At 43.3% G+C, this 27,027-nt stretch overlaps 1 protein-coding gene across 1 annotated transcript in view; it reads left to right on the top strand.

The window, feature by feature from the left end:
• STAB1 (stabilin 1) overlaps window positions 1-27,027 on the top strand; it is a 165,357-nt gene that overhangs the window by 45,285 nt on the left and 93,045 nt on the right. Inside the window, exons 13-23 of the mRNA XM_053300133.1 lie at window positions 3,127-3,270; window positions 5,128-5,190; window positions 8,094-8,207; window positions 9,895-9,948; window positions 15,487-15,567; window positions 15,840-15,998; window positions 17,873-17,935; window positions 20,719-20,820; window positions 22,512-22,598; window positions 24,096-24,207; window positions 26,185-26,368. Of these exons, the coding sequence (XP_053156108.1) occupies window positions 3,127-3,270; window positions 5,128-5,190; window positions 8,094-8,207; window positions 9,895-9,948; window positions 15,487-15,567; window positions 15,840-15,998; window positions 17,873-17,935; window positions 20,719-20,820; window positions 22,512-22,598; window positions 24,096-24,207; window positions 26,185-26,368 (1,163 nt within the window). The remainder of the gene's footprint in view (window positions 1-3,126; window positions 3,271-5,127; window positions 5,191-8,093; window positions 8,208-9,894; window positions 9,949-15,486; window positions 15,568-15,839; window positions 15,999-17,872; window positions 17,936-20,718; window positions 20,821-22,511; window positions 22,599-24,095; window positions 24,208-26,184; window positions 26,369-27,027) is intronic.

The following is a 27,027-nucleotide window of genomic DNA, read 5'->3' as shown; positions in this document are numbered from 1 at the left end:
TCTGTAAGTGATCCCTGCCTATCCAACATCTCACCATTTTACATTTCCTAGAATTCTTAAAGGGAACCCCAGCAAGTTATAGTGATATGAAATCATAATATATTTATAGTGTATATGAGGGCATCAAGCCTGATATTTAAAAGAGCTTTTGTGACCAGCCTTTTTGGGTAAATGCTTAAGAATTTTTAAAATGCTCAATTTTTCTTCTATTTGTTATGACAACAAATAGATTTTAATGATTCTGCAGTAGAATGTGGTTTGGATTGTTGTGCCTAGTTTTCCCACCATCTCTTGTCTTCTCTTTGTCCTGCACCTTTGACACACGACTTCACTTAGCTCACTGTAGAACATCCTCTCTGAATATCCTGAGGATGACCTTTACACTTGGAACTGTGATACGTACAGATATCACAGTATATGCAAAAGGCCAATGAACCTCAGTGTCTGAAGGCTAAAACTAAAGCTGCACTTTTCAAGGATAGTTTTTCTCTTTGTCTGTAAAACATTTGCCTTGGAAATGCTTGCCTTTCCTATTACAAATCAGAACCAGAACGAGTTATCCGAGGACACTGGTGGGGAGGGAAGAACTTTAAGGGCAAAACTACATGTTACATTAAATGCACAGTTTGGCCCTGTCCACCTTCCAGTCTTGGGTGGGAGCGACTGGGACTGTAACATGGAGGAGGGAGCAGGGGTGTTGCTATAAATGAGCAGATGGGTTCAAAGAACCCAGGCCCCAGTAACATCAGGATTAACCCAGGTTTGGAACCACTGTGCTAAGGCACAATTCACACATCTATTATTAAAGAAATCTACAGCTCCATATAATATTATATGGTAAACATTGTTTATGGCCTTTAAGAAGACCTTAAAAGCATGTCATTTCCAGCAGGCTTTTAGCTGAAAATTTTAATTGTTTAAATTGTTAATAGTTTCAACAGTTTTAATTTTAATTGGCCAGATTTGGACATAACGTGAAACCGGAGTTAAGTGGGGCAGAAGTTGGAAATCCCTTATGTTTGAATTCATGCAATTGTGGTTTTGAGCTGGAAACAAACTTCAGTTTGAACCTTCAAATTGCAGTAAGGTTCACCACCAAAATATGAGGTTTGGCCACCAAAGCGTTACATCTGAATGTGGCATCATGACTGTGGTTCTGTGAGGTTTTTGAAACTGCAATCCAGTTTTTGAAACGCCATGCAGTGTGGAGCAGGGTGGATCTTTCTGAGGCTGGGACTCGTTCTCCTATGAGACACCCCCTTGCAGCTCATGAGAACTGTCTGTGGGGACTGGGGTGTTGGGCAGAATCTCTAATAATGTGTGATGACAAAAAAAACCCTTCTCCCTTGTACAGCTCTCTCAAAAGAGTGCTAGGCCATGGAAGCTCTATATTGATCCAGGTTGCTCTATGCAAGAAAGTCACAGGGAAGGTTACTCTGGCAACTACTCTCCCTATCTTGGTGACTTCCACTAAGTAGCTGTCACAGCATTCCCTCCATCAGCCTGTCCACCCATGTGGACATGGACACCATTGCTTGTGCCCCCAAACGGTGACCCAACTTTCCTGGGGTTGCTGAAAATTGGGGGGCCCCTCTCCTGCGGTTCCCCATGGTGGCAGATCTTCATAAAGTGCAATGACAACCCACACCCGCAAATTTTGAAAGGGAGTAAAGATCCATCACTGCACCCGGTGTTCCCCCTGTCTGCACATGTGGCCAGTCTTTGACACATGGATCATCACAATCTCCTTTGGGTCTGTGCAAGGCTTCCCATGGGAGGAGGTGTTGCAGTGCAAAAGTTATATCTTTAACCAGAGAGAGTGGTGACCCCACACGTGGAGCTCCCTTTGTTGCATTAGCTCAACTCATGAGCATGCAGTCCGGCAGAAGTCTTTAGGGTGCTTGTCCCAATGGTCCCCATCATTATTAGACTGGCCCTCTCACAAGAGTGCTAGGCCACCAGGAGCAAGATGCCAATGAAGCCGGAGTGTTGTTCGGTCTGTAAGGACTGCTTTGCTGGGGTGAGCCCTGGCAAGAGTATTCAAGGTCACAGTAGGACTGACTCCACTGGGTCCTATGCTCTCCTTCATATACATATCCCCTCCTAGGAAGTCATCATGTTCCCTTCCCTTTCCTGAGTAACAGGAAATAGTGTGCCCCCCCCCAAGACACACGGGTGGTGCAATTGCTCTCAGAAGAAGCACTGGCATGGCAGGGCATAGCATTTAAAGGGATTTAAATGCCTTTTCCATGCCGAGGGCGGACAGACCATTCCAAAAAGGCACAATCGCACTCTGCATGCCCTCTTCAAGATCTTGGCCACGTGCTGGCTATGGAGCTTGCTAGGATACGGCCTCAGTGGCCAAGAGCAGGGAGGGGCCACCCTGCCCTGAAACCAGAGGCTGCCGAATGGTGGTTGGATGAACATCTGCAATGCGATTTACGGTTTAAAATTTAAACCGTGGGTTCGTCAATCTCTGGTTTAACGTTACATGCACATTTGGCCACTATCTGTATTGTTTTATTGTAAACTGTCACAATAATTTTTTGAGTGCCAACATATAAATGTATTAAAATAAATAATTGGTACAATTCAACAGTGTCCTCCATTCTGCATTTTCTCCCAATGGCTCATTTTACATTAAGTTTTTATAGTGTCCTTTTTGAATACATTTAGGCACCAGGCTAGAGTCTCTGTTCCAAAAAATATGCAATGTGTAATCTGCTGCTCATACTGGATCTTAGTGTTTTGTTTTTTTCCCCCATTGGTGGTTCTAGTGCATATTTTTTCAATTTATATCATTGTTTTAGTGTTGCTTTTGTCATTGTTTTGTCATAAGTGTTTATTATATCATTGTTTTAGTGTCAACTTCTTTTGATTGAAAACTGGCCCAAGGGCATTGTACAGTTGGGCAGTATACAAACTGAATAAATAAATAATAAACAAATATTTTTAGGGCAGCAAACTTTTCATTATGTTTACATGGAGCCATGGTCCATGTCCTAGTGTGCAAAAAAACCCAAGATAGCCTCTGCTAATAAGCTCAAGTGTCCCAATGTGTGAATTAGCTGGGTTTCGACTAAATTGAAATTTTAACCACAGAACAATCTTGTGTTATTTTCTCAGTTAGCCAGCCGCTCCTTCAAGTTTTCAGATGACCCACAAAATGCGTTTATCACCCAATCAAACCTGCCAGCTTCTAATGGCATTATACATATTGTCGGCAATTTAAGGGGGGGAACTACCTTGGAAGACCTCGGAAACTCTCAGGTACGTTGAGTGTTCTTTTTTGTTCTAGAGAAGGGAAGCAGGGCAGGGTATGAGAGTGAATACTTCAACAGAGTATCTTCCAGACATTGGCCATGATCACCCTTCTGTTGCAGAATAGTTCTGGGAACTCCTCTGTTAACAGATCTCTCCATTGAAACCCCAAACTGCTTACATATGAACATATACAATCATATGACACTGTCTTATATTGACTCAAATTATTGGCCTGTCTAACTCAGTATTGTCTTCTCTAACTGGTAGCGGCTCTCCAAGGTTTCAGAAGCGAGCCTTTCCAGCCCTGTCTGGAGATGCCAGTGATCAAATCTAGGGCTTTCTGGCTGCAAAGCATGTGCTCTGTCATGAGCAATGGTTCCTTCCCCTAAAGAGGGTGCAGGCCAACCAGTATTCCCTCTAACAGGAATTCCCAGATGTTGTAGACTACAACTCCCATGGTGCCTAAGTGAAAGCCATTGTAGCTGGGGATTCTGGGAGCTGTAGTCAACAACATCTGGGAATCCATGTCAGAGGGAACACTGAGGCCAACTACCCTCTCGAAGACTGAACTCAAGACCCTCAGATTATGAGAATGACATGCTATCTACTGCACCAAGAAGATTGAAGTTTCTAAATACCCATGAGTAGCTTGAGGCATGAGATATACTTAGAAGCAAATAGTAACAATAAAAATAACAAAAAACTGACAGTATAATTCTGCCCTCAACCCAGTTTCAATCATTGGCACTCTGCCTAGGGAAATTGATATCTTTTTCTCCCCCACCCCTCACCTCACATCCCACCCCACTGGATAAATATATATCTATCTATATCTATATCTATATCTATATCTATATCTATATCTATATCTATATCTATCTATCTATCTATCTATCTATCTATATATATATATATATATATATATATATATATGGGTTTGGAATGGAGCACCTAATGTTAGTCTTGATGAATCCCCTTAGGGATTCCAAGCTCACATTGTATGAAGCATAGGTGAGATCGACAGCATTTAAAGGTTAGAGTGCTGGTATCTATTTTCTTTTAAATCTTGCTTATTTAACAACACAACACTAAAACTTCATTTTGCCTAAATGTGAATCCAAATATGTGGATGCCATGTTGTTGGCATACTATGTTTGTTGGGGCTATGAGTGAAGTTTTTGACATCACCCCAGTTTGTCAATATTCTGGCAATGGGGAGGGGAGTTAGTAGGGTTTAGAAACCCCTCTTATTTGTGGGGAGGGGGCACGGACCACAAATTTTTCTTGACACTCAAAAGGAAGTGAGAGGGTTTTACCTAAGCAGCAGCAGGCACACTGGTGTTAAAGCACCACTGTGCCTGCCACTGCCCAAAGATGGCCTAGTTTAATAATGTAAGAAGGCGCTAGTTTGAGAAACAAAAATATACCGCCATGACCCTTAGATAAGTCCCCACTCTTGAAACAGGGTGCACTTTGTGCACCATGAAAGCAGTGATGACAAAAACATAGTACAAATGGAGAAGGAATTTGATCCAGCCCTCATTTAAAGTATATGATGGGATGTGTTCGTTCTGTCTGCATTTCTTTCTCTGGCGGACTTTATTATGCTTTGTGCATGTAACTTGGAAGCTATCTTGATTTTAAAAAAAAAATTAAAAAGAGGAAATAGATGTTTTTAAATGAATGAATAAAATAACCAATACTTGAAATCCAAAGAACTAGTGTATGAAATAAGTTATTAAATCACTGAACAAATAAGGAGAGTCTATTCATTTGTATATGCCAATTTATACAACTGCAAATTTTTATGTTCTGTTGTATAGCATTATCTGCTTATTCTCTCTCTCCCCCCACCCCCTTTAGAAAACAATTGGGGAGATAATTGCTTCACTGGAGATTGCCAGCCGATTTGAAACTATATTGGAAGTAAGTTTTTTCCCCCTCCCTGGGTTTGGCTGGTGCCAAGTTTCTAGGGGCCGCAGGGAAGAGCCCTATATTGAGCCCCTTATGGCATCCTGTCTCCTTGGGACACTCTGCCCCTTGCCCCAATTTACTTGAATGTGGCAGGTGGGGTTGACAGTGAGCTGAAAGTATGGTGTCCCTCTCCCAACTTCTTCTTGGCAAATGAGGGTGGTGGTGGGATGTGAGGTGGTGGCAGCTGCTGTTCTTCACCCTTGAAGGGCGGGAGAAGGAGGCGCTGCCAAATTCTTCCCCATTCTCTGAGACGGAAGAGAGAAGCTAATGCCAAGTCTCTTGATGGCAACTTCTCATCTTTCACAACACAGCGCGGGGAGAAAAGCTAATTTGCTAGCTCAGGGGACAATGGACGGAAGCCCCTTTGCGGAGGGTTGGTGAGAGTGAAAGGAAACCATCCTGCCTTGAGTCTTGCATGCCACCACAAGTCTGTCATGCTGCTGCTGCCTTCTACAACGTGCTCACCATTTGCAAATGGAACTTATTCATTTCTGTGTGGGAAGGCATGTGTAGAGAGGCCTTGGGGAAAACCACTTCCCCCAAGAAACAAAAAATCCTGCCCCCACCCCCCAATTTTCCCCATGCCTTCACATTTCTAGGTATGTGGAAGAAAGTAGTATAAGAGACTTGTAGCCCAGCTCTTCCTCCCAGCACCACCATATTGTCCTGTTACCTTGGGAGCCAGCTGTGGGCCCTCGGCCAGGGCTCAAATTGTCTAACCTCTGATGGTGGCCCTGCCTGATCTGGCTAGTAGAATACTGAGCTACTGTTGCAACATTCTCTTAGGAGCCTTTTCCCAGGCATTGGGATTTGATCTTTTCCCCCCCTTTGTACAGTGCTATTTTTGAGATCTTTCTCTAGAAGGCTTTTAAAGTGTGTGTGTGTTTTTCTAGAAGAATATCGCTAGATGAAAATGAAACAAAGCGTCTCTTAAAAAAAAAAAGCCCTCAAAATTTCACTACATATTTTTAGCCACCAGATTTTTTTGGTAACAGATATTTCACAAAATATTTCTGAGGGGTGTATATATAGTTTAATAGAGACAGAGAGATTTCACAGAAGTATTTTGGCTAAGATCAGTGACTTGCTTTACAAAGACCGTGTGGCCTTCCACCATGAGGTTGGAGCAAAATGAACAAGAAACAATAAGATCCCCCATCAGTGTGATGAAAAGCAAGCAACAACTTAATCCAGCGTTGATCTAGAATAGAAAATATATGCAATCTAAGACAAGACAAAACTATTGGGAATGATATCAATGAAACAAATATATCAAATAAAAGGAATAATGAAGTCCCTAGTGTGGAGACTCATGTAATATGTAAACAAATACATCCACACATCCACGATGGGACCCAGTGTCCTCTGTTTTGAATTAGGTCTTTCTCAAGTGAAAATTGGTCTTAACAAAGTAACACTAATTCACATGCTCCAAAGTCCAATCTTTGTCTTTACAGCTACCTCTACGACTTCTGGAATATTCACTCAAAGAACCAAGTTCTGGTCAGGTACAATGCTACTCATCTGACAAGAACTTGGTTCTTTGAGTGAATATTCACATGGTTAGTACATAGTTTGGTGGGGGATCTTATTGTTTCCTGTTGGTTTGATCTCACTGATCCCAATACACTTTATTTATTGTCTCGTTGGAGCAAAATGGCCATCAAAGCTACCTGACATGAGTGTATTATTGGAATACACAGGAATAATATATGCACATGACTGTATGGGCCACACACTTTATTCATATTGACCACAAACATGAATAGCCACCAGGTCATAATAACTTCTCTCCAGTTGGTTTTCTGCTCGAGTTAGGGTTTCTGTTGTAACCCAAAGAGACAAAACTCCACCTTAATGTTCTTCAGAGCTGTTCAGTTCCTATGTATGGGAGCTTCTGAAATATTGTCATATATTTTTCTCTCTTCAATTGACTATTCTATCAATTCTTTATTGGCAAAACCTATTGAACATGTCTCTGAACATCTAAATGTATCTACACATTCAGATATTTGGAGATGCATTGAGGCTGTTTTCATGTGCAGCCTAACCTGGGCTAGGGACGGATCCCAGAGGTGCCGGCAAACCTGCCAAAGAAGCCTGACAATTAGCTGAGGTTAAGGGCATGCTTGCACCCTTAACTCGGGCTAGCTGCTCATGTGCAAGTGCTAGCTGCTCCCTAAGTTAAGCTCCTGCAGCCTTCCCTGCCGCCCACCCTCAAGCTCACTCATGGGATTGTGAGAAGTAGTAGTAGTAGTAGTAGTAGTAGTAGTAGTAGTAATACTAATAGTAGAAGCCACCTAATGGTGCAGCAGGAAATGACTTGCCTAACAAGCATGAGGTTGCCGGTTCGAATCCCCGCTCGTACCTATATCGGGCAGCAGCGATATAGGAAGATGCTGAAAGGCATCATCTCATACTGCGTGGGAGGAGGCAATGGTAAACCCCTCCTGTATTCTACCAAAGACAACCACTGGGCTCTGTGGTCACCAGGAGTCGACACCGACTCAACAGCACACATTACCTTTAGTAGTAGAAAGGGCTCGTTGACTTTGATCCAACTAAAGTTAGCTGCACAAGGCCAGAATGAAACCTACAGGAATTAAGTTAATTACTTGTACTGTTTATTTCAGTGGAACTTAACTCTGACTGACTTTATTTGGATTAAGATCTAGGTTATAATTTATATATGCATTTTTACATCTAGCAAAATACTGGAGGGAATGATCATAAACTGTTTAGTTTTTATGATTAAGCATTGTATCAGAATGTAGAATTAAAATGTTTTAAATTGCTAACCCAGAGGTCTTTAAGATTATCGATTGATCTACGCTGGTGGTGCTTATTATTTGCAGAACTGTGGTCTGCCTTCAATTCTGGATGGCCCTGGACCTTTCACTGTATTTGTACCAAGTAACGAAGCTGTTGAAAAATTAAGAGATGGAAGGCTTATTTATCTCTTCACAGAGGTGAGACCATCTTCACTACTTTTGTTGAAAGAATGTAGTTACTTTTGAGTTGCCACCATAATGAGACTCATGGATGCAGAGGCGTAACTAGGGAAAACGGCGCCCGGGGCAAGCACTGAAATGGCGCCCCCCCGCGCCCCCCCCCCCCGTGCCACAACATACTACATTATACTTAGGTTTTTCCTCACAAGCGCCCGCCGACGCCGCCAAGCCAGGCCACTGACTGGCCACCAGGCGCCAGCAAAGCAATGGGGGGGGGCGTGGGCAGCGCAGAAGGGACCGCTTGTGGGGGAGGGGGCGCTGACACGCTCCCTTGACTGCTGCAGCGCTGCTGCACTGAGCAGGAAACATTTGTATTAACAAAAAATAAAAAGTAATAAAAAATATTTTTTGTCATGGTGGCGCCCCCCACGTGACCAGAAAAGATGGCGCCCGGGGCACGTGCCCCCCCTGCCCCCCCTATAGTTACGCCTCTGCATGGATGGCCCGTTTAATCTATTGTTCTGCCAAGTTACGAATATGAATACAACAAATATTTATATGCCACTTTTCAATACAAGTTCCCAAAGCAGTTTACATAGATATAAACAAACAAAATGTCTGTCTGTCTCCAAAGGGCATTCAATCTAAAAAGAAACATAAGATAGTCACCAGCAACAGCCACTGGAGGGGTGCTGTGCTGGGGAGGGATAGGGCCAGTTGCTCTCCTCCTGCTCAATAAAGAGAATCACCACTTTTCAAAGGTGCCTCTTTGCTCAGTTAGATGCTTTTTAGGAAAACTGCAAAATCAAAATCAAAATGGAGTAGTTCTAGAATGACTAGGCCTTTCGCACACTACAAAATCTCTCCTCTTTAGGAATGAATATGCAACTCCACATGTAGATTCAGGGCCACAAAGAGAGAACTTGGGACCTGGGGCACTCATGCTTAAATGCATGGATTTTTGTTTCTTTTTTTGCTACATACAGTCTGGCTAGGCAATCATATATTGTTATCAAGGAAGGAATTTTGTTAAGATGTGAAGTGGCCCTTAGGGCAGGAACATATTGAAAACCATATTTCATTCCCTGTCCAACTGTCCAACCTACGTAGCAGTACCGCTGCTCATATGCCATGCAGCCACTTTTGTGCCATGAAGCACAGAATCTGCATATGGCCTTCTGGATTTAAAAGAAAAATGGGACAAAAAAGCCAGGTTCTTTCCAACACACATCTGTTATGCAGGAAGGTTTTTAAGAGTCCAGTCAGGATCTTTAGGGGTCAAAGAATAAATCTTCTTTGTCCAATACATTTGCTTAGCTCCTGGTTTGCGCTCTTAACATCCTTTTGCCCTTTCTGGACCACATCTGTCTTCCTTCCTTATCCTTTGCTACCCTAGTCCTGCCAAATATTTTGATTTTGCAAAAACTCAAGTATAAGAATGTTTACTTGGAGCATTCATAAAAATCTGCTAAATGTGCAACATTTCAGTTTCCTTTTATGCAACCTTTGAAATATTTAGGATGCTAAGCTATTCCTGGCATATCTATACAAACTAAGTTGTTCTTTGTTTGCTATACTGGAAAGAAACTGATTTCTAAATGCGTTGTTTGAATCATGATTTGTATGCACAAGGATTGGGTATTTACATGCTATTGGTAGGTAAAGTGACTAGGGAAAGTTTGTTAATTGCCTTTTCCTGCTCTAGGGAATAAGCAAGCTCCAGGAACTTGTGAAACACCATATCTACACATCAGCAGCGGTGAGCAGTAAAATTCCTTCCTTTCCCATCCTTTTGGGTTCATTGGGCCACGTTAGCAAGAAATCCCTGTCTTGTCAAGACTATTCAGATGGATAAATAGTAGGATGGGAGGTCTGTGCATGGCCTGTAATGTAAAATTCCAACCCAGTCTAGCAGTGGCAGTGATGGGAGGGGGCTATGTTGACCTCTCCAAACTGCCATGTTGTGCCTGTCAGATTGGACATTTCTGTTGGAACCAGACATTTCTGCTGGCCCTGTCGGACCCCTGCCCTCTGCTCCTTCTCTTCCCCCTCCTTTACCTTTTGACTGTGGGAGCAGGGAACAGGCTCCACCACTTCCTCTTTGCTATGAAGGGAGCACCTCACCCACATTGGAAATTGTGTTCTGCAGCTTCCATTTAAAGCGACCCTTTATATAAAAGGGTATATATATGTGTGTATATATGGGGGGGGGGGCTTTATATATTTTAAAATAAATATTTTTACCCTACTTTCCTTAAGGAAAGTAAGCTTATGAGATCAGCCGGCATTCTCTGTGTGTGTGTGTGTGCGTGCGCGCGCGTCCATCCATGTGTGTCCCCCTATCAACCTCACAATGCCTGGACCAATGTGAATCAAATTTGGTACAGTTGTAGGGACACCTCAGTGGTGTCGTTTGTGATGATGTCATCCACCCCAATTCAAGGTGGCAGACGTGTGAATATTTGATGCACAAGTGGGCTAACTTGTGGACCCTCTAACTGATTTGAACCAAATTTGCTACAGCTGTAGTGAGTGACACATAGGGACATCTCAACACCATAGTTTGTGATAATGTCATCCACCCTATTCAAGATGGTGGATGCATGAACGTTTGAGGTGTAACTGGGCTTACTTATGAACTGCCTAACCGATTTGAACCAAATTTCTAAAGCCATAGGGACACACAGGGATGGCTCAAAGGTGTAGTTTGTGATGATGTGATCCACCCTAATTCAAGATGGCAGGCGCATGAACATTTGAGGAGCAAGTTGTGGACCACCTAGCCAATTTGGACCAAATTTGGTGCAGTTGTACTGAGTGACACAAAGGGACACCTCAACAGCATTGCTTGTGATGATGTCATCCACCCCAGTTCAAGATGATGGATGTGTGCATGTCTTGAGGTGCAAGTGTCTAACCGATCTGGACCAAATTTAGTCTAGCTGTAGAGAAAGTGAAAGGCAGATTAGTTCTTACCAGAACATCTTGTTAAACTTGCCTTTTAGGTCCACCAAGAAGTGTGAGCTACTGCCTTACTCTTAAATTCAAATCATAAAGCTAGTTGCAAAACATAGTCAGCCCTTCAGAAACCTGCCACCTACCAGTCTCCCACAAGTTTGATTGCAGGCATCCAAGCTGAGTATTGGGTGCAGATTGGCTGTTAAGTAACCCAGTTGTTCCCTGAAAGCCAGTGTAACCAAAACCCGACTAACCACTTGATAAGTACCCAAGCTTCTGAGCTATCAGATTTTGGAGATGATGGACAGATCTAGCTAATATCTATCTGCTTCCAGAGCCTGATATGAGAATTTGTAATTACACACTAGAAATCAAAATTCTGGTAAGAGCTAATCTGCCTACTTTCCTTTCACTATAATCTTAATTGACAATTACCATTCTCACAAGTTAGCCCACTTCAGCCCTAAACATTCACAGGTTTGCCATCTTGAATTGGGGTGGATGACATCATCACAAACTATGCCATTAAGGTGTCCCTATTTGTCCCTACAACTGTACCCAATTTGGTTCATATTGGTTCAGGTATTGTGAAGTTGATACACACCCACACACAATGCTGGGTGATCTCATAAACTTACTTTCCTTAAGGAAAGCAGGCTAACAACATGCTTAGTTATTGGCTTTGTTTTTTCCAGTTAGAAATTAGGGGAAGTGAAACTCAAGTGTATCCAAATTATAACTATTTCCCAATATTTATGATGCTAGTGTCACTTGACTTCCCCTTTCAGTGTGAAGAATTGATAATTACCATCTTCACAAGTTAGCCAACTTCTGCCTCAGACATTATTCATTCATTCATTCAATTTATATACCACCCTTCCATAATGGCTTACGGCAGTTTACATGTCAGCCATCTTGAATTGTGGTGGTTGACATCATCACAAACTATGCCATAGAGGTGTCCCTTTGTGTCATTCTCTACAAACTCTTCCAACTTTGGTTCATATCAGTTAAGAGGTTCACAAATTAGCCCACTTATACCTCAAAAGTTTACACGACCACAATCTTAAATCGAGGTGGATGACATCATCACAAACTATGCTGTTGAGGTGTCTCTGTATGTCCCCTACAACTGTGCCAAATGGGGTGATCTGATAAGCTTACTTTTCTTAAGGAAAGTAGGCTAAAAACATACATAATAACACATTTGCTTTGAGAGATCTTGGCATAGTTTATACAGAAAGTGAGGGCTGTACCACTTCATACTGAGGGGAACAAGGGAAGGATTTCATGACTGACCTTTGAAACCCTATAGTCATAGAAAAGGAAATGTCGGAAGAAGAGTTCTAGCCTATATTTCTCCCTGATCTGCTTTTTCTGTATATTCAGTTAATTCTGTTCATAGAGGAACATAAGGCCCATTCAGATCTTAAACCGTGCTCTCGGTTACAGCAGATGCAAGCAGATAGCAAGCCCCATGCTGTCACTCACCCCCTCCACCTGAACCACCCTTCATGATTACAGAGCTGTTAATGTGAAGGGAGAAGCACCACAACCACAATGGCTGGGGCTTCCATGATCAAAAACCTGGATCACTCCAGGCTTCTGATCATGGACACCACGCCAGGCATCATGGTTGCGGTGCTTCCCCCTTCACACACTGTGATCATTGAGGGTGAAATGGCAGGAATGAGGGACTTCCTAGCTGGGAGGCATATCTTCCTTGTGAGAGGCGGGACTTCCTTGTGTGAGGCAGGACTTCCTACCTGCTTACAGCTGCTGTAATGGTGAATATGTTTCTTTTTAAAAATACCTGAATGGGGTTTATTCAACTATGCAATTCCTTACCTGATAATGAAGCAGTGCAGCCTAGGAATGGTTTTGCTGCCTCATTTGCTGCTTGTATGACCTAGGCCTTAGTTTTTAGCTAAACATTAACTATAATTTGGCTCTATATGGTTAGGAATTTGTTAAGGCTGTTTGTGTTGGGGTTTCTAATTATTTAGCAAAGCACCAAAAAGAGAAGCTGCCCAGCCCACTCCAATTACAGAGTAGAGTGCTGAGTTTAGTTGTTGCAGTTATCTTGAGAACATGCATGGAGATGGTTGTACAATCTAACTAAGTAGGTTTATTGGTTAAGCCACCTAATGGTGCAACGGGGAAGTAACTTGCCTAGGGAACAAGAGGTTGCTGTGGTTCAAATCCCTGCTTGTATGTTTCCCAGACAATGGGAAACACCTGTATTGGGCAGCAGTGACATAGGAAGATGCTGAAAGGCATCATCTCATACTGTGCGGGAGATGGCAATGGTAAATCCCTCCCGTATTCTACCAATGACAACCACAGGGCTCTGTGGTTGCCAGGAGTCAACACCGACTCGATGGCACAACTTTACAACTTTACATTTGAGATAGGAAAGACCTATCCTAACTATCAGCTACATAATGAATAGGGTAAGAGAGATGCTTCCATCTACTCTCTAAGAGGAAAGGAAAAGGACTGACTCAGCACAGGAAGTACCCGAGGAGTCAAGGCAGGGTTCATAGAGTAGAGGCAAGCAGGGACAGGTAAGGAGACCCTCACTAGCTACCTCTACCCCCAGTGGCCCTAGTGGTCATTAGGATTGTCGGTGCAAAAGGTTGATGCACTGGAACTCCATCTCCAACAATTTGCATTTAGTCACAGTATGTGAGTTTTGTTTTTAAGAGTTAGAACTGCCTTTCAGCTGAACACCTGCAGGTGTTTCATAAAGATTTTAAAGCATTCAAGCCATTTTTAAAGAATAGGTACTTATTGTATAGTGATTTTGAAATGCCTGATAAATGCTCGCTCACTCCTCTCCCAGCCATTTCCCTTCCAAAAGCATCCATGCACTATATATGTACATATCAGAGCTCTATTTATAAGTAATGTGCCAATGAGTGATTTGACAGCTATTATGGAGTCAGCTGGGATGATACGTCCTCCCCTGCTCTGACCCACATGCATTAAGAATATATTTGTGCTGTAAACACACATGTCTTTCCCCACTCCCATCACACAGTGCTTTTCCCTAGCTGCATGTGGGGACAGTTTGTCTCAACCACTCCTCTATATGTGCTACAAATACTAATTTAAACTAGCACACCTAGTTTGTAAAGGCATGGTTTGGACAAACCGTCCCCCGAACCCCATACCTTTGGTTAACAAATGGTGCCCTGGTGTGTTGGTAGTGGAAAGGATGTGAACATTCACAGCACACACACACACACGTCCTTATTGTGTGTGGAGTCAGACCAGGGGACAAAGTATTGTCCAAACTGGCCCAAAATTCTTCCTCTGAGTAAAAGTATTTTTACCCCACGCATCCCCAGTTTGATATGAAGCCCCATGTTACACGTTTGCTGAAAAACAACTTTGGGGCAGAAAATGTCCACTCAGAGGCAGGAAAATGCGAACAGTTTAGATTTATCAGTATTTGATTTCAGACATTAATGAGCGTGCCCAGAAGCAAGAAATTCTGGAGCTGACTTCATAAGAAGAAGAGAACACTAAGGGAGAAGACAACCAGAGTGTGATAGCAGGGACTATAAATTGCCAGAGCCTGTGTGTCGAGAGGGAGAGTTACTGGGAACAAGGTCAGCAAGAGCAATTGGAAACAGACAGAATACCCAAGCACAATTTCTCTGAACCCAGAACAAACTTGTAGCAAGATTCCCTGGCTGCCCTCCCTGACAGGGCCAGTCTGGGAGTTAGGCAACTCTGGCACCCACCATGGGCACTAGGCTTTGAGTACAGAGATGGCCACACTTCCCTCCCTCATCAGTGCCATTCCTCTTTCTCCTGCCAAGCTGGCTTCAACTTTCAAGACATCTCTGCTCCTGCAGCTGCGGTTTGGTTTTGTAGATCGGGGCAGTGAGGATCGAGCTTTCTTGCAGTGGTGGTGGCGGCGGCCTCTCTTTGTCTTGCTGCACTGGCTGTAGTGTAGTAGCAGGCTGACCTTTTTTCTCCCTCACCTCTCATTTCCAGCAAGCAACAAACTTGTCCACTTTCTCTGCTCCATTTTGAGAGTAGAGAAAGCCAAGTTTAGTGCTTTCTGGAAGAGGGGAGCATGGAGGAAGCAAGAGAGAGAATGAGCTAGCTAGCCACCTAACTAAAGGCTGTACATTGTTTCTCTCAGCAACTTCTTCCTGTCTTGCTTTCGTCCTAAGAAACAGTAGTGGGAGGAGCAGAAGTGGCTATGCCATTCCAGAAAGCCAAGCACTATGGTGGCAGAACAAAAATAACTAATGATCAGAAAACTTTGGTTCAGTATTTAAGGACTTCATTGTGAAAATTCAATGCGCTCTGTATTTTCCAGGTGCGAGTAGAAAGACTGATGATGATGCCACACATTCTGACCATGGCAAATCAAATACTGACAGTCCATGTTGGTGAGGATGTAAGTGCCTGATTCTGTAGTTCAACAAGTTGAAACTAGCTATGTTAGTCCATTTTGGGCAGGGGGAGGAATTTAGATAAATGTTTCTGATGTAGCTTTAATGTAGAGACATTAAAGCAGATATCTTTCAAATAGTTAACTAGGCACCAAGATTCCCTCAAATAAAAAGTGGATGTTTTAAGCTTGATAAAATCAGCCTTGAATGGTTCTATTTCACCATTTCCTTCCAGTGAGCACAACCCAGAGACACTTTTCCCCCCCTTTTACTGCAGGGAAGAATTTTTCTGGGTGACTCAGAAGTTGCCATAAACAAAAGGAATATTTTGGCATCAAATGGTATCATTCATACTTTGGATGGCATCTTCATTCCTCCATCAATAATCCCCATTCTGCCTCACAGATGCAGTGAACAGCAGTACAAAGTTGTAGCAGTAAGTCGAGTCTGTTCAGTCTTCCTTCTCTCTCTTTCTCTCCCCTCTGCCATACTTTTTCATATGCTCTGGGTCTAGGAAAATCTTAGGCTGCTGGGGAAAGACTGACTGTGTGTCCTCACAATATGAACTCCGTTGGTTCTCACTGATCCCCTAATACTAGACCATGGCTTGCTGCTGGCCAGTATAATCCTGCAAGCATTTCTTCAATGCAGCTTTCCAATAAAGTCAGCTGTTTTCCCCAGGGAATTTCTTTTGACCAGAGGCTAAGTAGAATTTTTGGTTGTGTCTGTGTTTTCCATTCCAAATTATATCCATATTATCCATGACTCATAAAGCCATTCAGCTCATATTGTAATTCCTCTGAGAGTTGTCTCTTCCTGTTGACACAACCAATGGCAGTTGGTCTGATTGTGTTTCCTCACCTGGCTTGAAACATCTGCTTCCTGTTAACAGCTTAGATGAAGAAGCAGAGAGGGCTTCTAGGCATGGATATGACATAGTCACTGCTTTAGTTAAAGCAGCTGCACAAGCAGATATATCACCTTAAAACTGCATTTTCTTTATTTGAAAATAAAGCCTGTTAGAAAGTTCTCTTTGTAAGGGATCTGTAAAGGGAAGTAGACTTTCAAAGACATTTGCTAGAATGCAGAATATCAAACAGCATAGAGAGATTGTGAAGTAGCATAGACAGATTGCTTTCATAGTAGGGTCAGGGGTTCTATCTGTCCCTTTAAAAACTCTTGAGCAGAGAAATATTCAGCTGTTGTAGTATTTCCCCATCATTGTAGCTTTGTGTCGGGTGTTGCCCGCTATGCTCCTTAAAGGGGCATAAGCCCTTATATTTCTACTGGAATGTGGCCAGCCTAATACCTGTAGGTGCTTGGTTGAGTTGTTCCTTATATGGACCTGGTCAACCCATCAAGCCCTTTTCATTTTAGTGTTATTCAAGAGCTTAAATTGGGCTTGGAGGAGCAATTCAGAGCAGGGGGTCTGAATAAAATGCAGAATACCAGACTGCAAAGCTTTCAGATGATTTGGGTTGATAATAACCTTTAAGGCTGAAAGTAACTGCACCGAACTTACTTCAGTACTTTTAGTGGCAAACACAGTGTATGTGCGTGCGCATGTACATGTGTACTGTAGAAGTGAAAACAGGTGAAAGGTGCTTAATCCCCCACCTGGGGTTCCCAAAAGCATGTTTGCTGCTCCAAGTGGTGGGAAGTGGCTGAGGAATGGTGATAATTATTTTATACTGATAGCCCACAAATGCTGAGCCCACAAGGACTTGTCCCTAGATGGAGCAAGACATTTTGTAACTGAAACCTGAGTGTTTTGCAGTTGGGGATAATGTGAAAGGGAAGCTATATGGGTTTGTTATCTGGTTTAAATGAATAACTGTCAAATGAGCATGGTTTTAGGAGAGCATGTGACATTTCTCATTTATCCAGGGTCTGTATTTCGTGAAGGAGATTTCCTTCCTCCCTCTGCTTCCAACCTTTCACACACAACTTATGGCTGTACTTTTGCTTGGGCTTTTGGATAATAAATGGGGGGGGGTTTGTCACCTAGTTTGTGATATTTTTAGATGCTGCAAGACATGAATAGTGATTTTAGACTCCATGTTACACTCTTTTAATTTTTTTAAAAATGTTATTGCTTATTATGTATTTTAATGCTGTATACTGCCTTGAGGCTATTAAGCAATATTTATTTATTAATTATTGAATGTCTATACTGCCTAATATATAAATCGTTAGGCAGTATAGACAGCTAAAAAAAACTCTCTCTCATTCATATTTGTGTGTGTATTTGTGAGAATATAGTAAACTCTTAAATGAAGTAAGATTTCCTGTTCTTGGTTTTTGTTACAGGGATCTTGTGTTGACTGTGATGCCCTGAATACCAGTTTTTGCCCACTGCAAAGCACAGTTGTGGTAAATAATAATTAAAACTTGGTGGTGGTGGTTGTCAGATAATCCTGAGGTTAAGACCATTAGACGGTGGTTGACGTCCTGACTACTGCTGCATGCATGCTTCTAACAACACTGTGCATGCAGCAATAACCCCCATCTTTCTGAACTGCAGGTGCTCTTGCACATTATTGCAAATACTTCTGGAGTTCTCCCTGTACTCTGGAAGTGCTTTGCTAAAGTGGAAACGTGTCACTGAGGATTTGTGACTTGTTTCTGCTGCAACAGAGCATTCTGGACTCTGGAGCACAAGGAGAGCTCCAAAAGTATTTGCAACTTTGTACAAGAGCACCAGTGCTTTGGAAGCTTGGGGGGCTTCCACTGAGTGCACGGATATCTATCTCAGGAGGAGGAAAGCATTAGCGATTTCTTAAATAACTAGAATTCCTGAGCAGATTTGGGGTTATACCCATGTTAGAACAGCACCAAACTGGAGCAAGGGCCCACAAGAATCTGGAGGGAAGACTTCAATGACATTATAGGCCACACGATACATTCACAGATGTCTCTTGCAGCAATATGGTATGAGGAGATCATCACACTATATTAGCACAAGAGACATCTGTGTCCATGGACATTCAGCAAGAAAATTCCAAGCCTGCTGGACCTGTTACAGGGCAGAATCAGGCACTCCTGCCTGTCTCTAATTTTAGTTCATCTCACTTGTATTGGGGATAATTTGTGACTGGATGCAATAATTAGTTGCACATCAATCCAAGCCTCTGGTTGCATGAGCATCCACCCACCCTGAGAGCAAGCATAAGTCCTACTTCTAGTGTCTGTTCCGATATGCCAAGATTGGGCACATCTTACAAACACATCTGTCTCTGCATATTTTAGTCTACTTGCAGTATGGAACCTGACATCTGTCCCTCACTTCAAATCTTATTTATGTATGTCAGGTTCCGTATCATAAGCGGGCAGAATATGCTGAGCCTGGTGGGTTCATACAGCATGCTCAATCTTGGCATATCAGAACTGATACTGGAAGGAGAACTCGCGCTGACTCCCAGGGTGGGTGGATGCTCATGCGAACCAGAAGTCTGGGATGACAGGTGAAGCTGCTCTCTCTATGCTAGGTTTAGATAGGTTTCACGTTGGCCCTAACTGAATGGAGTGAGTAAAAATTACCTAACATTCTTTTCCTTATGTTTAGAGATTGAGTGGATGTGGGTTTATGTGCTTGTTTCCTCCTCTTTTTGGTGATTTCCCTTATACTCTTGTGATCAGCCTGTTTGATTCTACAAGGAATGTAACTATTCTATTTGACTTTGAGAAATTAGCAAAAGTTCTAAAATATTCCCAAAATATTTTAAGTGGCTTAAAATATTTAAAAATATTTCCGAAGTGGCTTCTACTTGATTGGTTGATGATATGGATATTGCTTGCCAGTTGTCATATATCAGAACCCTTTTAGGGTTTTCCTTCTGCACCCCCACTCTCTTGAGAGCTGCTTTATCAGTTGTGTTAATTTGTAGAATTGCAGATTTACTGCAGCAATTGACTCATTGATTTCCAAGAGTCTCCTTCCCCTGCTTCATAACTGCAAGATATAAGGAGGATGAAGCAGGAAAGTAGATTATTAAAGCACTGGTTGTTCACAACTTGTATTCAAAAATGACCTATTTTTGGTCATTTGTTGTCACAATAGTATAAATTGTGACAATTTATACCATTGTCACAATAGTTGTCACACTAGTATAAGCTCAAATTCAATCAGGTGGACAGAGGGCCAGATTAGATTCAAATGCACCTCCAGGGGGCTGCCCAAAAATAAATTGTAAAAAGTTATATAAATTAATGTATTAATGGCTCCTGGACTATTCATGGAGCATGACTGTCCACCATTGACTCAAAGACCAAGTCGAGCATATGGCCAGCCACAAGTGTGGCACCCCAAATCAACTGAGACAAGCTCATGGTTGTTGTGGAGGACATGAAGTCCTGAGCTGCACCAGAAGGCTTCCTTAGCATACACAGTATGCTCTTAACAGCCTCAGGGTCCTCAACACCACATCCAAGACTACTTCAAGCAGATCAGGAAGGGAGCCTGTTAAACAGTGGGATGGAGGAATACCAACAGATTCCCAGTTTTGTCTTGTGATCCTATCACTGCATGCAGGCACTCAAACTGGTCAGAATGGAAGACAATGGATCTGGTGAGGGGGATGGTTTCCCAATGAACCAGGGCAACCCCACCTCCCCGCCAACCCTGCCTTGGCTGATGCTGCACCCGGAAAAATCTGAGAGAGATTTACATCTCCCCCCCACCATCAAACCAGGGTTTTTTTAAACCGGGTACTAAGGCATCATGTAACAAACAGATCTTGCAATGCTGGCTCTTTTGTATCTCACTCACCACAATAGTTGACGTCTAGGCCATTGGCCATCTTGGAGGAAAATTCTCCAATTTTCATTAAAGTTGCTTGCAGAATTGTTTTTACTTCCTTTTTTCCCTCTTTCTGGATTGTGTAACAGCCATGTGATTTGCTGGCCCCCAACCAAAAAAGCTTGTGTTCGTGACATGGTCTCTGCTGCATCTTCATTGTTCTGTCTTATCATGAGGTGAATCAAAAGGTTATCCTTAGAGGCAAGCTATTCTGTGACTTTTCCTGAAACATATGCTGACATCCTAGGTCACCTTGACTTCTCAGTGAACTTCCTCTGGCTAGTGAGATATCATTGGAAGCAAATTAAAAATGTGCAAAATGTGCTGTTTGTACTCATCATCTGTTTTATTTCCACAGGAGCATGGGACATATCCAGGGGAATGTGTTTACATCCATGATCCATCAGGCTTGAATATTATGAAGAGGGGTTGCAATAGACACTGCAACCAAACCATTATGGTAAGTATAAGGTACAGAGTAGTAACTCCAAATATTTGTTAAGAAACTTTGTTATTGCTCGCACAAATCTGTCAGACTCTTTCCCAAACCCCGACTCCTCCCTTGTTAACTCTTTGTGAACCATGCCCTTGGATAAGCAGCCTAGTGGTCCACTCCTGGTGAGTCTCTACCATACTTCTGTAAAATGTGTACCGCTTGTTTGGACATTACATTTGCTATGAGGATCAACTTTCCAGCCTGTGGCAAATTTCCCACAGGAAATATAGCTGATGTGGCTGTAACTAAGGGTTTGGGAAATTCACCATGGTGACTCTAATTGTTCCTGTGGCAAAAATATCTAACCTAGCTCTCCACCTCTGTGATGCTACTCGCTGTTCTTTGATATGGTTCATTGGTTTCTGCTCAAAACAGTGGTAACAGAGATGTGAGGGAAATCATGCTGAGGAGCCTAGTCAAAAGGAACTCCCATGAATTTGCTATACTTGGTCTATTCTTATGACAAATGGGGAATCTGTTTAGATTAGAGCAGGAAATGTTACAATTCGTCTATTAGACATCTGTGCTGTTATGCGACACATTTCTAGAACAAACATAATGGACTAATTTATTAGCAAAACCTATAACATAAAATAGTTGGTCACATTCCAGGAAAATCACAAGTCTTTTATGATTTTTTTTGTCAGAGAAACTAGAAAAAGCTGCCTTGCTAGATGCTATAATGCCTGCCAGCCCACAGATTCAAAAGGACCACAGACTTATTTTATTTATTTATTTATCATATTTAGAAACATGGGAATGTAGGAAGCTGCCATATACTGGGTCAGACCATTGGTCTATCTAGCTCAGTATTGTCTTCACAGACGGGCAGCAGCTTCTCCAGGGTTGCAGGTAGGAATCTCTCTCAGCCCTATCTTGGAGAAGCCAGGGAAGGAATTTGAAACCTTCTGCTCTTCCCAGAGCGGCTCCATCCCCTGAGGGGAATATCTTGCAGTGCTCACACATCAAGTCTCCCATTCATATGCAACCAGGGCGGACCCTGCTTAGCTCAGGGGACAAGTCATGCTTGCTACCACAAGACCAGCTCTTCTCTCCTGTTGGCTTTAGACAATGTTTTCATGCTAGTTGTGCTTCCAGAAGCAAACAGTATCTGTTCCTTGGAGTGACCCAGACAAAGATTTCCCTTAGTAAATGTTAGAATTGTTTGGCAGGGAATAATGCAACAAACACAGGCCTTTTCTTAAATACCCCATCATTAAGATACTGATTTAAAACCAGAAGTGTCTCTCTTTTCCACAAAAAGCAACCATGTTGGCTCAATGCAGAATAGGGCTGCAGTGCATTGTGGAACAGGGAGGTTGACACATCCCCCTCCTGTACTATTTTTGTACTAAAATGCCCCCTAGACAACTGTTTGCTGCAAAGGGCCAGCTTGAGAGGTAATGTGTGGTAGGAAAATGGCATAAGGGGAAAGTGTTAAAACACCCCTCTGTGTGCTGCTGTCCGAGTCCACACCAGTTTTAAGCCAGTTTCTTTACAATAGGCTTAACATTGCATGCAGTGTGGCTCATTGTTTTCAGGTATTCAAATGACACAAAGGATTAAAAATTGAAGCCTATATTAAACATGGGCAGTTTGTTTAAGCACAAAGGCTGATGGGGTAGTTCTAAGTGATGTGATTGTTTTCTTTTTAGACACCTGGATGTTGCAAAGGATTCTTTGGCCCTGCCTGTACCCCATGTCCTGGTGGGTTTACCAATCCATGCTATGGCAGAGGAAATGTAAGTGACAAAGAACTTCTTGTGCATTTGGGGAAAATGTTTAAGGCTTTGACTATTGCAATAAAACAGCAGTGACCTTACAGTATAAAAAGGTAGATGCCAATCTCTGAAGACATTATTGAACTAGATAGACCAATGGTCTGACTCAGTTATGGCAGCTTCCTATGTTCCTATGCTAATGAGTCTGGTCAATGTGCTTCAAAGGGACTTCTGCTTGAGCCATGACTTAGTGAATTTTGACCAGTGTGTTAACCAAGAATGTCAGGAATTGTCACCAGAAACTGATGTTACAAATATATTATGTGAACCTTGCAAAGACCAGAAAAGCATAAAGGCCACTCCTAGACTTAAAACAAAGGAAACTGCCATTGGCAGCTTCCCTCCTATAGGGGTGTGCATGAAACCGATATGCCTAGTTTGGTTCAAGTCCAAATTGGACTCGAACAGAACCGGGCATGTTTGTTTCCCACCCCCACTCTGCCTTGAACAGACCCCACTGTTCGGCTCAAATTTGAGCAGGGGTTCTAAAAAAAAAAAAACCCACCCCTTACTGCGTCCGGGGGGCATGGCCATGCCTGCAGGGGGTCTCCATCAGTCCCCCCACTGGTCTCCAATTAGTCCGGTTCAGGTGGTTTTCCAGCTGTTTTTAGCCCTGGTCTTGCAGATGGCCAATGAGTGTGCATGCATGGCAGCCTCCAAAATGGCCGCCACCCACATAAAGAGGGCCAAATGGGCCAAAAACCACTGGAAAACCATCTGGACCGGTCTGGTTGGAGAACGGGGGGAGGCTGGTGGGAGGACGGAGTACTGCTGGAGACTTCCCCATGAAACCGCTCCCTGGAGGCGGTGAGTTGTTGTTGTTGTTGTTGTTGTTGTTAGAACACCTGATTGGCTGTGGTGGGGAGGGGTTCATCTCAAGGGCAAACCCTCGAGCCAGCCAAGTTCAAGCCAGTTCACACATCCCAGGGCAAATAGGAGCCATGAGGGAAGAGGGCCTGATTCAGAGTAGTACTGTGGGGCAAAGAATTCAAATAACGTCTTCTCCCCCATCACACAGTTGTAATCCTGATACCCCTCCCAAAGCTGCTATTTAGAGAACAACCACCAATCACACAAGGGCCGATTGTGTGCTAAATAGAATGTGTTGTTTGGCCCCTGTATTGTCCTCAAGAGAGTGTTCGGCATTCACCCATGCATGCAGGGTAGATGCAGAGTTGCCATATCCTGTGATTAATGGGATCAGCAGTTATTTTATTTCTCCAGCTCCAACATTTGCAGCTCAATATTATGGCAGCACATGGAGCTGGGAGACTTCAAAAATCGCCTTGCAGTAACAGGGGGAAAGGAGCATATGGAGTAAATGCTGTAGATCCTTGAGGAGGGTCAGCTTTTTTTCTAGTTCCTAAAAGGTTCTACACTGTCCTTCTATTAAAGTATTTGAGTTTTGCCTTGGAACTTAGTTTCTTTCTTTGATCATGCTGAATTTTGTTTATCCAGTGCACTGATGGGATTCTAGGGAATGGCCAGTGTCGCTGCTTTGAGAGATTCAAAGGAATTGCCTGCCACATCTGTTCGAACCCAAACAAACACGGAGAGAACTGTGATGAAGGTGTGTGACTCTGAATCTTCATGAAAGCAACCCTGAAGGGTAGCAGGAAACTGCTGGCAGGGTAAATCAAGGGTGGCGTAATGGAAGAAAATGTTCAGGACTCCCAACCACCCCTAAAAATAACACTAGGCAGACAGTTTCTAGACATGTTACTAATATGGTCACTTCAGACTAAAGGTAAGGGTGTAAAGTGTGCCATTGAGTCGGCACTGACTCCTGGAGACCACAGAGCCCTTTGGTTTTTTTTGGAGGGGTTTACCATGGCCATCTCCCGCGCAGTATGAGATGATGCCTTTCAGTATCTTCCTATATCGCTGCTGCCCGATATAGATGTTTCCCATAGTCTGGGAGACATACCAGTAGGGATTCGAACCGGCAACCTCTGGCTTGCTAGTCAAGCCATGTCCACACTGCGCCTTTAGGTGGCTGGCTCACTTCAAACTACCAGGGACAAAAAATGTATCTGTATCTGGTTGATTTGCTCCAATATGCTGTGCTATATGCTTGTCTATGGGGATGCTATGGGAAGGAAGCTGTAGCTCTGTCAGAGCACCTGTTTTGCATGCAGAAGGCACCAGTTTCACTGGTTTCTCCAGGTAATCTGGAGAAATCTCCTGTCTGAAGCCCTGGAAATCCACAGCTGTTCAGTATAAAGAATACTGAATGAGATGGTCAATGGCCTGACTTGGTATAAGGCACCTTCATAAGCAGGTGTGGTAAAGGAAAAACACAGAGAAAAGATCACAGGTCAGTGGTGAGTTTGCATGCAGAATCTGCTTCAGGAGGTGATTATAAGCAGTAAGAAACAGTGAGTGGGAGGAAAGACTTGACTTCTCTCACCCCCGTGGGATCTGTGGGGGGTGGGGACCCTGAGGCTGCTTTTGGGTTAAAAAAAAAGGGTGGGGAGTGGCCTTCCAAGACACATTTAAAGTCATGCATGGAGAGGAAAGCTAACACCAGTCTTCAAATGCTCATAGCCAAGAGGTGGTATGGGATAGGGGAGGGGAAATGACTCAGAATGAGGAGGGGAAGAATGGAAAAGAAATACTGAGTGAAAACCAGGAGAACAAAATCGAGGGGGAAAGAGAGGTGGGCTCCATGAAGGATGTGTCAAAGCAAGGAGGAGAAAGCTGTGGAGAAAACAAAGGAGGAGAATGTGAGTATGTGTGTGGCGGGAGGAAAGAGGATGAAAAAGGCAAGCACTGTGTGGAAAGAAGCGGTAAGAAGAGGTGGCCTTCATGTTCAGCACAAAGCAGTACATATAGGAGGAGTTAAAACCTTTTTTTTCCTTTTTGGAAACCCATGTGCAAGTTGTCAGGCCCAAGACTGTTGCATGCCCATGCTCCACCCCACCCTCCAGTTGTGTGCATACTTCCAATACTAAGCATGTTCTTGAGGTGACCAAAGTGGCCTGATATTATTCATGATGGGTTCGTTCTCATGACCAAACAGGGGAGAGCTGGAGGGAAGACAGTAACCTGCCTGCTCCCTCCCACATGATCAGAGCCCCCATTGGGTTCTGCTGCCAGTATGCCCACATGAGTGGTGTAGCAATGATCCGGAGGGTGGGGGAAGCAAGCCGGGGCTGCCAGTATCCCACAATGCACCATGTGATCAGTGTGGTGCATTGGGAAAGCTCCGTGCTGCCTGGCCACTCACCCTCCACAGCTCTATGATAAAGATGGCTGCAGACCAGGAGCAGCTGCCAGCAGCGCAGAGCTCCACACAAGCATCGCGTGATATAAGAGGCGTGTGCTTATCCTCTTATCTCACTGTAAGCCTGAGTAGCCAATCAGGGCTACTTGGGGGAGGAGCAGCGGGATTGGGTGTGATCCCAGGGCTGTAGATGACCAGCCCTATCTGAGCTTGCCTGCCCAGGTACGGCTGGTCATGAGAACAGCTTTGATGGATTAAGGGGGTATTTTGTGGGAATATGGGTTTGTTGAGTTAAAGGTTTCTTCTCTGTCCATTTGACAGATTGTGGCTGCATTCATGGCATCTGTGACAACAGACCAGGAAGCAGGGGAGTGTGCCAGACCGGGTCGTGTAAGGCTGGATATACTGGGGAATTCTGTGATCAAATCTCCCAGAACTGTGGGCCTGTTGGTGCCTCTCTGAACTGCCATCAGAATGCAGTCTGCCACCTGAATGACACTGCAAGGTAGCTGTTTCTGCATTGTTGTTGTTGATGTTTTCTGTGAGCATAGCTAGCCTGGGGACTAGAACCCTTACCCAGTTTGAACTGTAGGAGATGTATCTCTCCTGTCCTTCCTTTCATCTTTGGGAAACACTCTACTGTCTTATCTTAAACCCATTCCTTGCCAAAAACAAGCTGCTGGAAGCTTTGTGATGTTGGGAACACTTACTGAGCAGAAAACACATTAAGCAATCATTTCCTTCTGCTCTTACAAAAGCAGTTTTGCAAGTGCTGGCAAAACAAGGGCCGAAGCAATATATGCACGCACACTGGCTTATTCCCCTACCCCCCAACCCCATGTGCATGAGAGAAGCACATGAATGGTATGAATGCCTTTTGGGGCAAGGAGAGGGAAGAAAAGCACTGTTACTATGTCCAAGGAGGACACCATTTTTGTCACCTGTTTACCCAGGAAGCTTTCAACCTTTTATTTTATTTTATTTTATTTTATTTATTTTGATTTGATTTGATTTGATTTCTATACCGCCCTTCCAAAAATGGCTCAGGGCTGTTTACACAGAGAAGTAATAAATAATTAAGATGGCTCCCTGTCCCCAAAGGGCTCACAATCTAAACTGAAACATCAGATAGACACCTGCAACAGACACTGGAGGTACTGTGCT

This window comes from Hemicordylus capensis, chromosome 2 (genome assembly GCF_027244095.1).
Source record: "Hemicordylus capensis ecotype Gifberg chromosome 2, rHemCap1.1.pri, whole genome shotgun sequence".
NCBI lineage: Eukaryota > Metazoa > Chordata > Lepidosauria > Squamata > Cordylidae > Hemicordylus > Hemicordylus capensis.
This window is presented reverse-complemented; position numbering and strand designations above follow the sequence as displayed.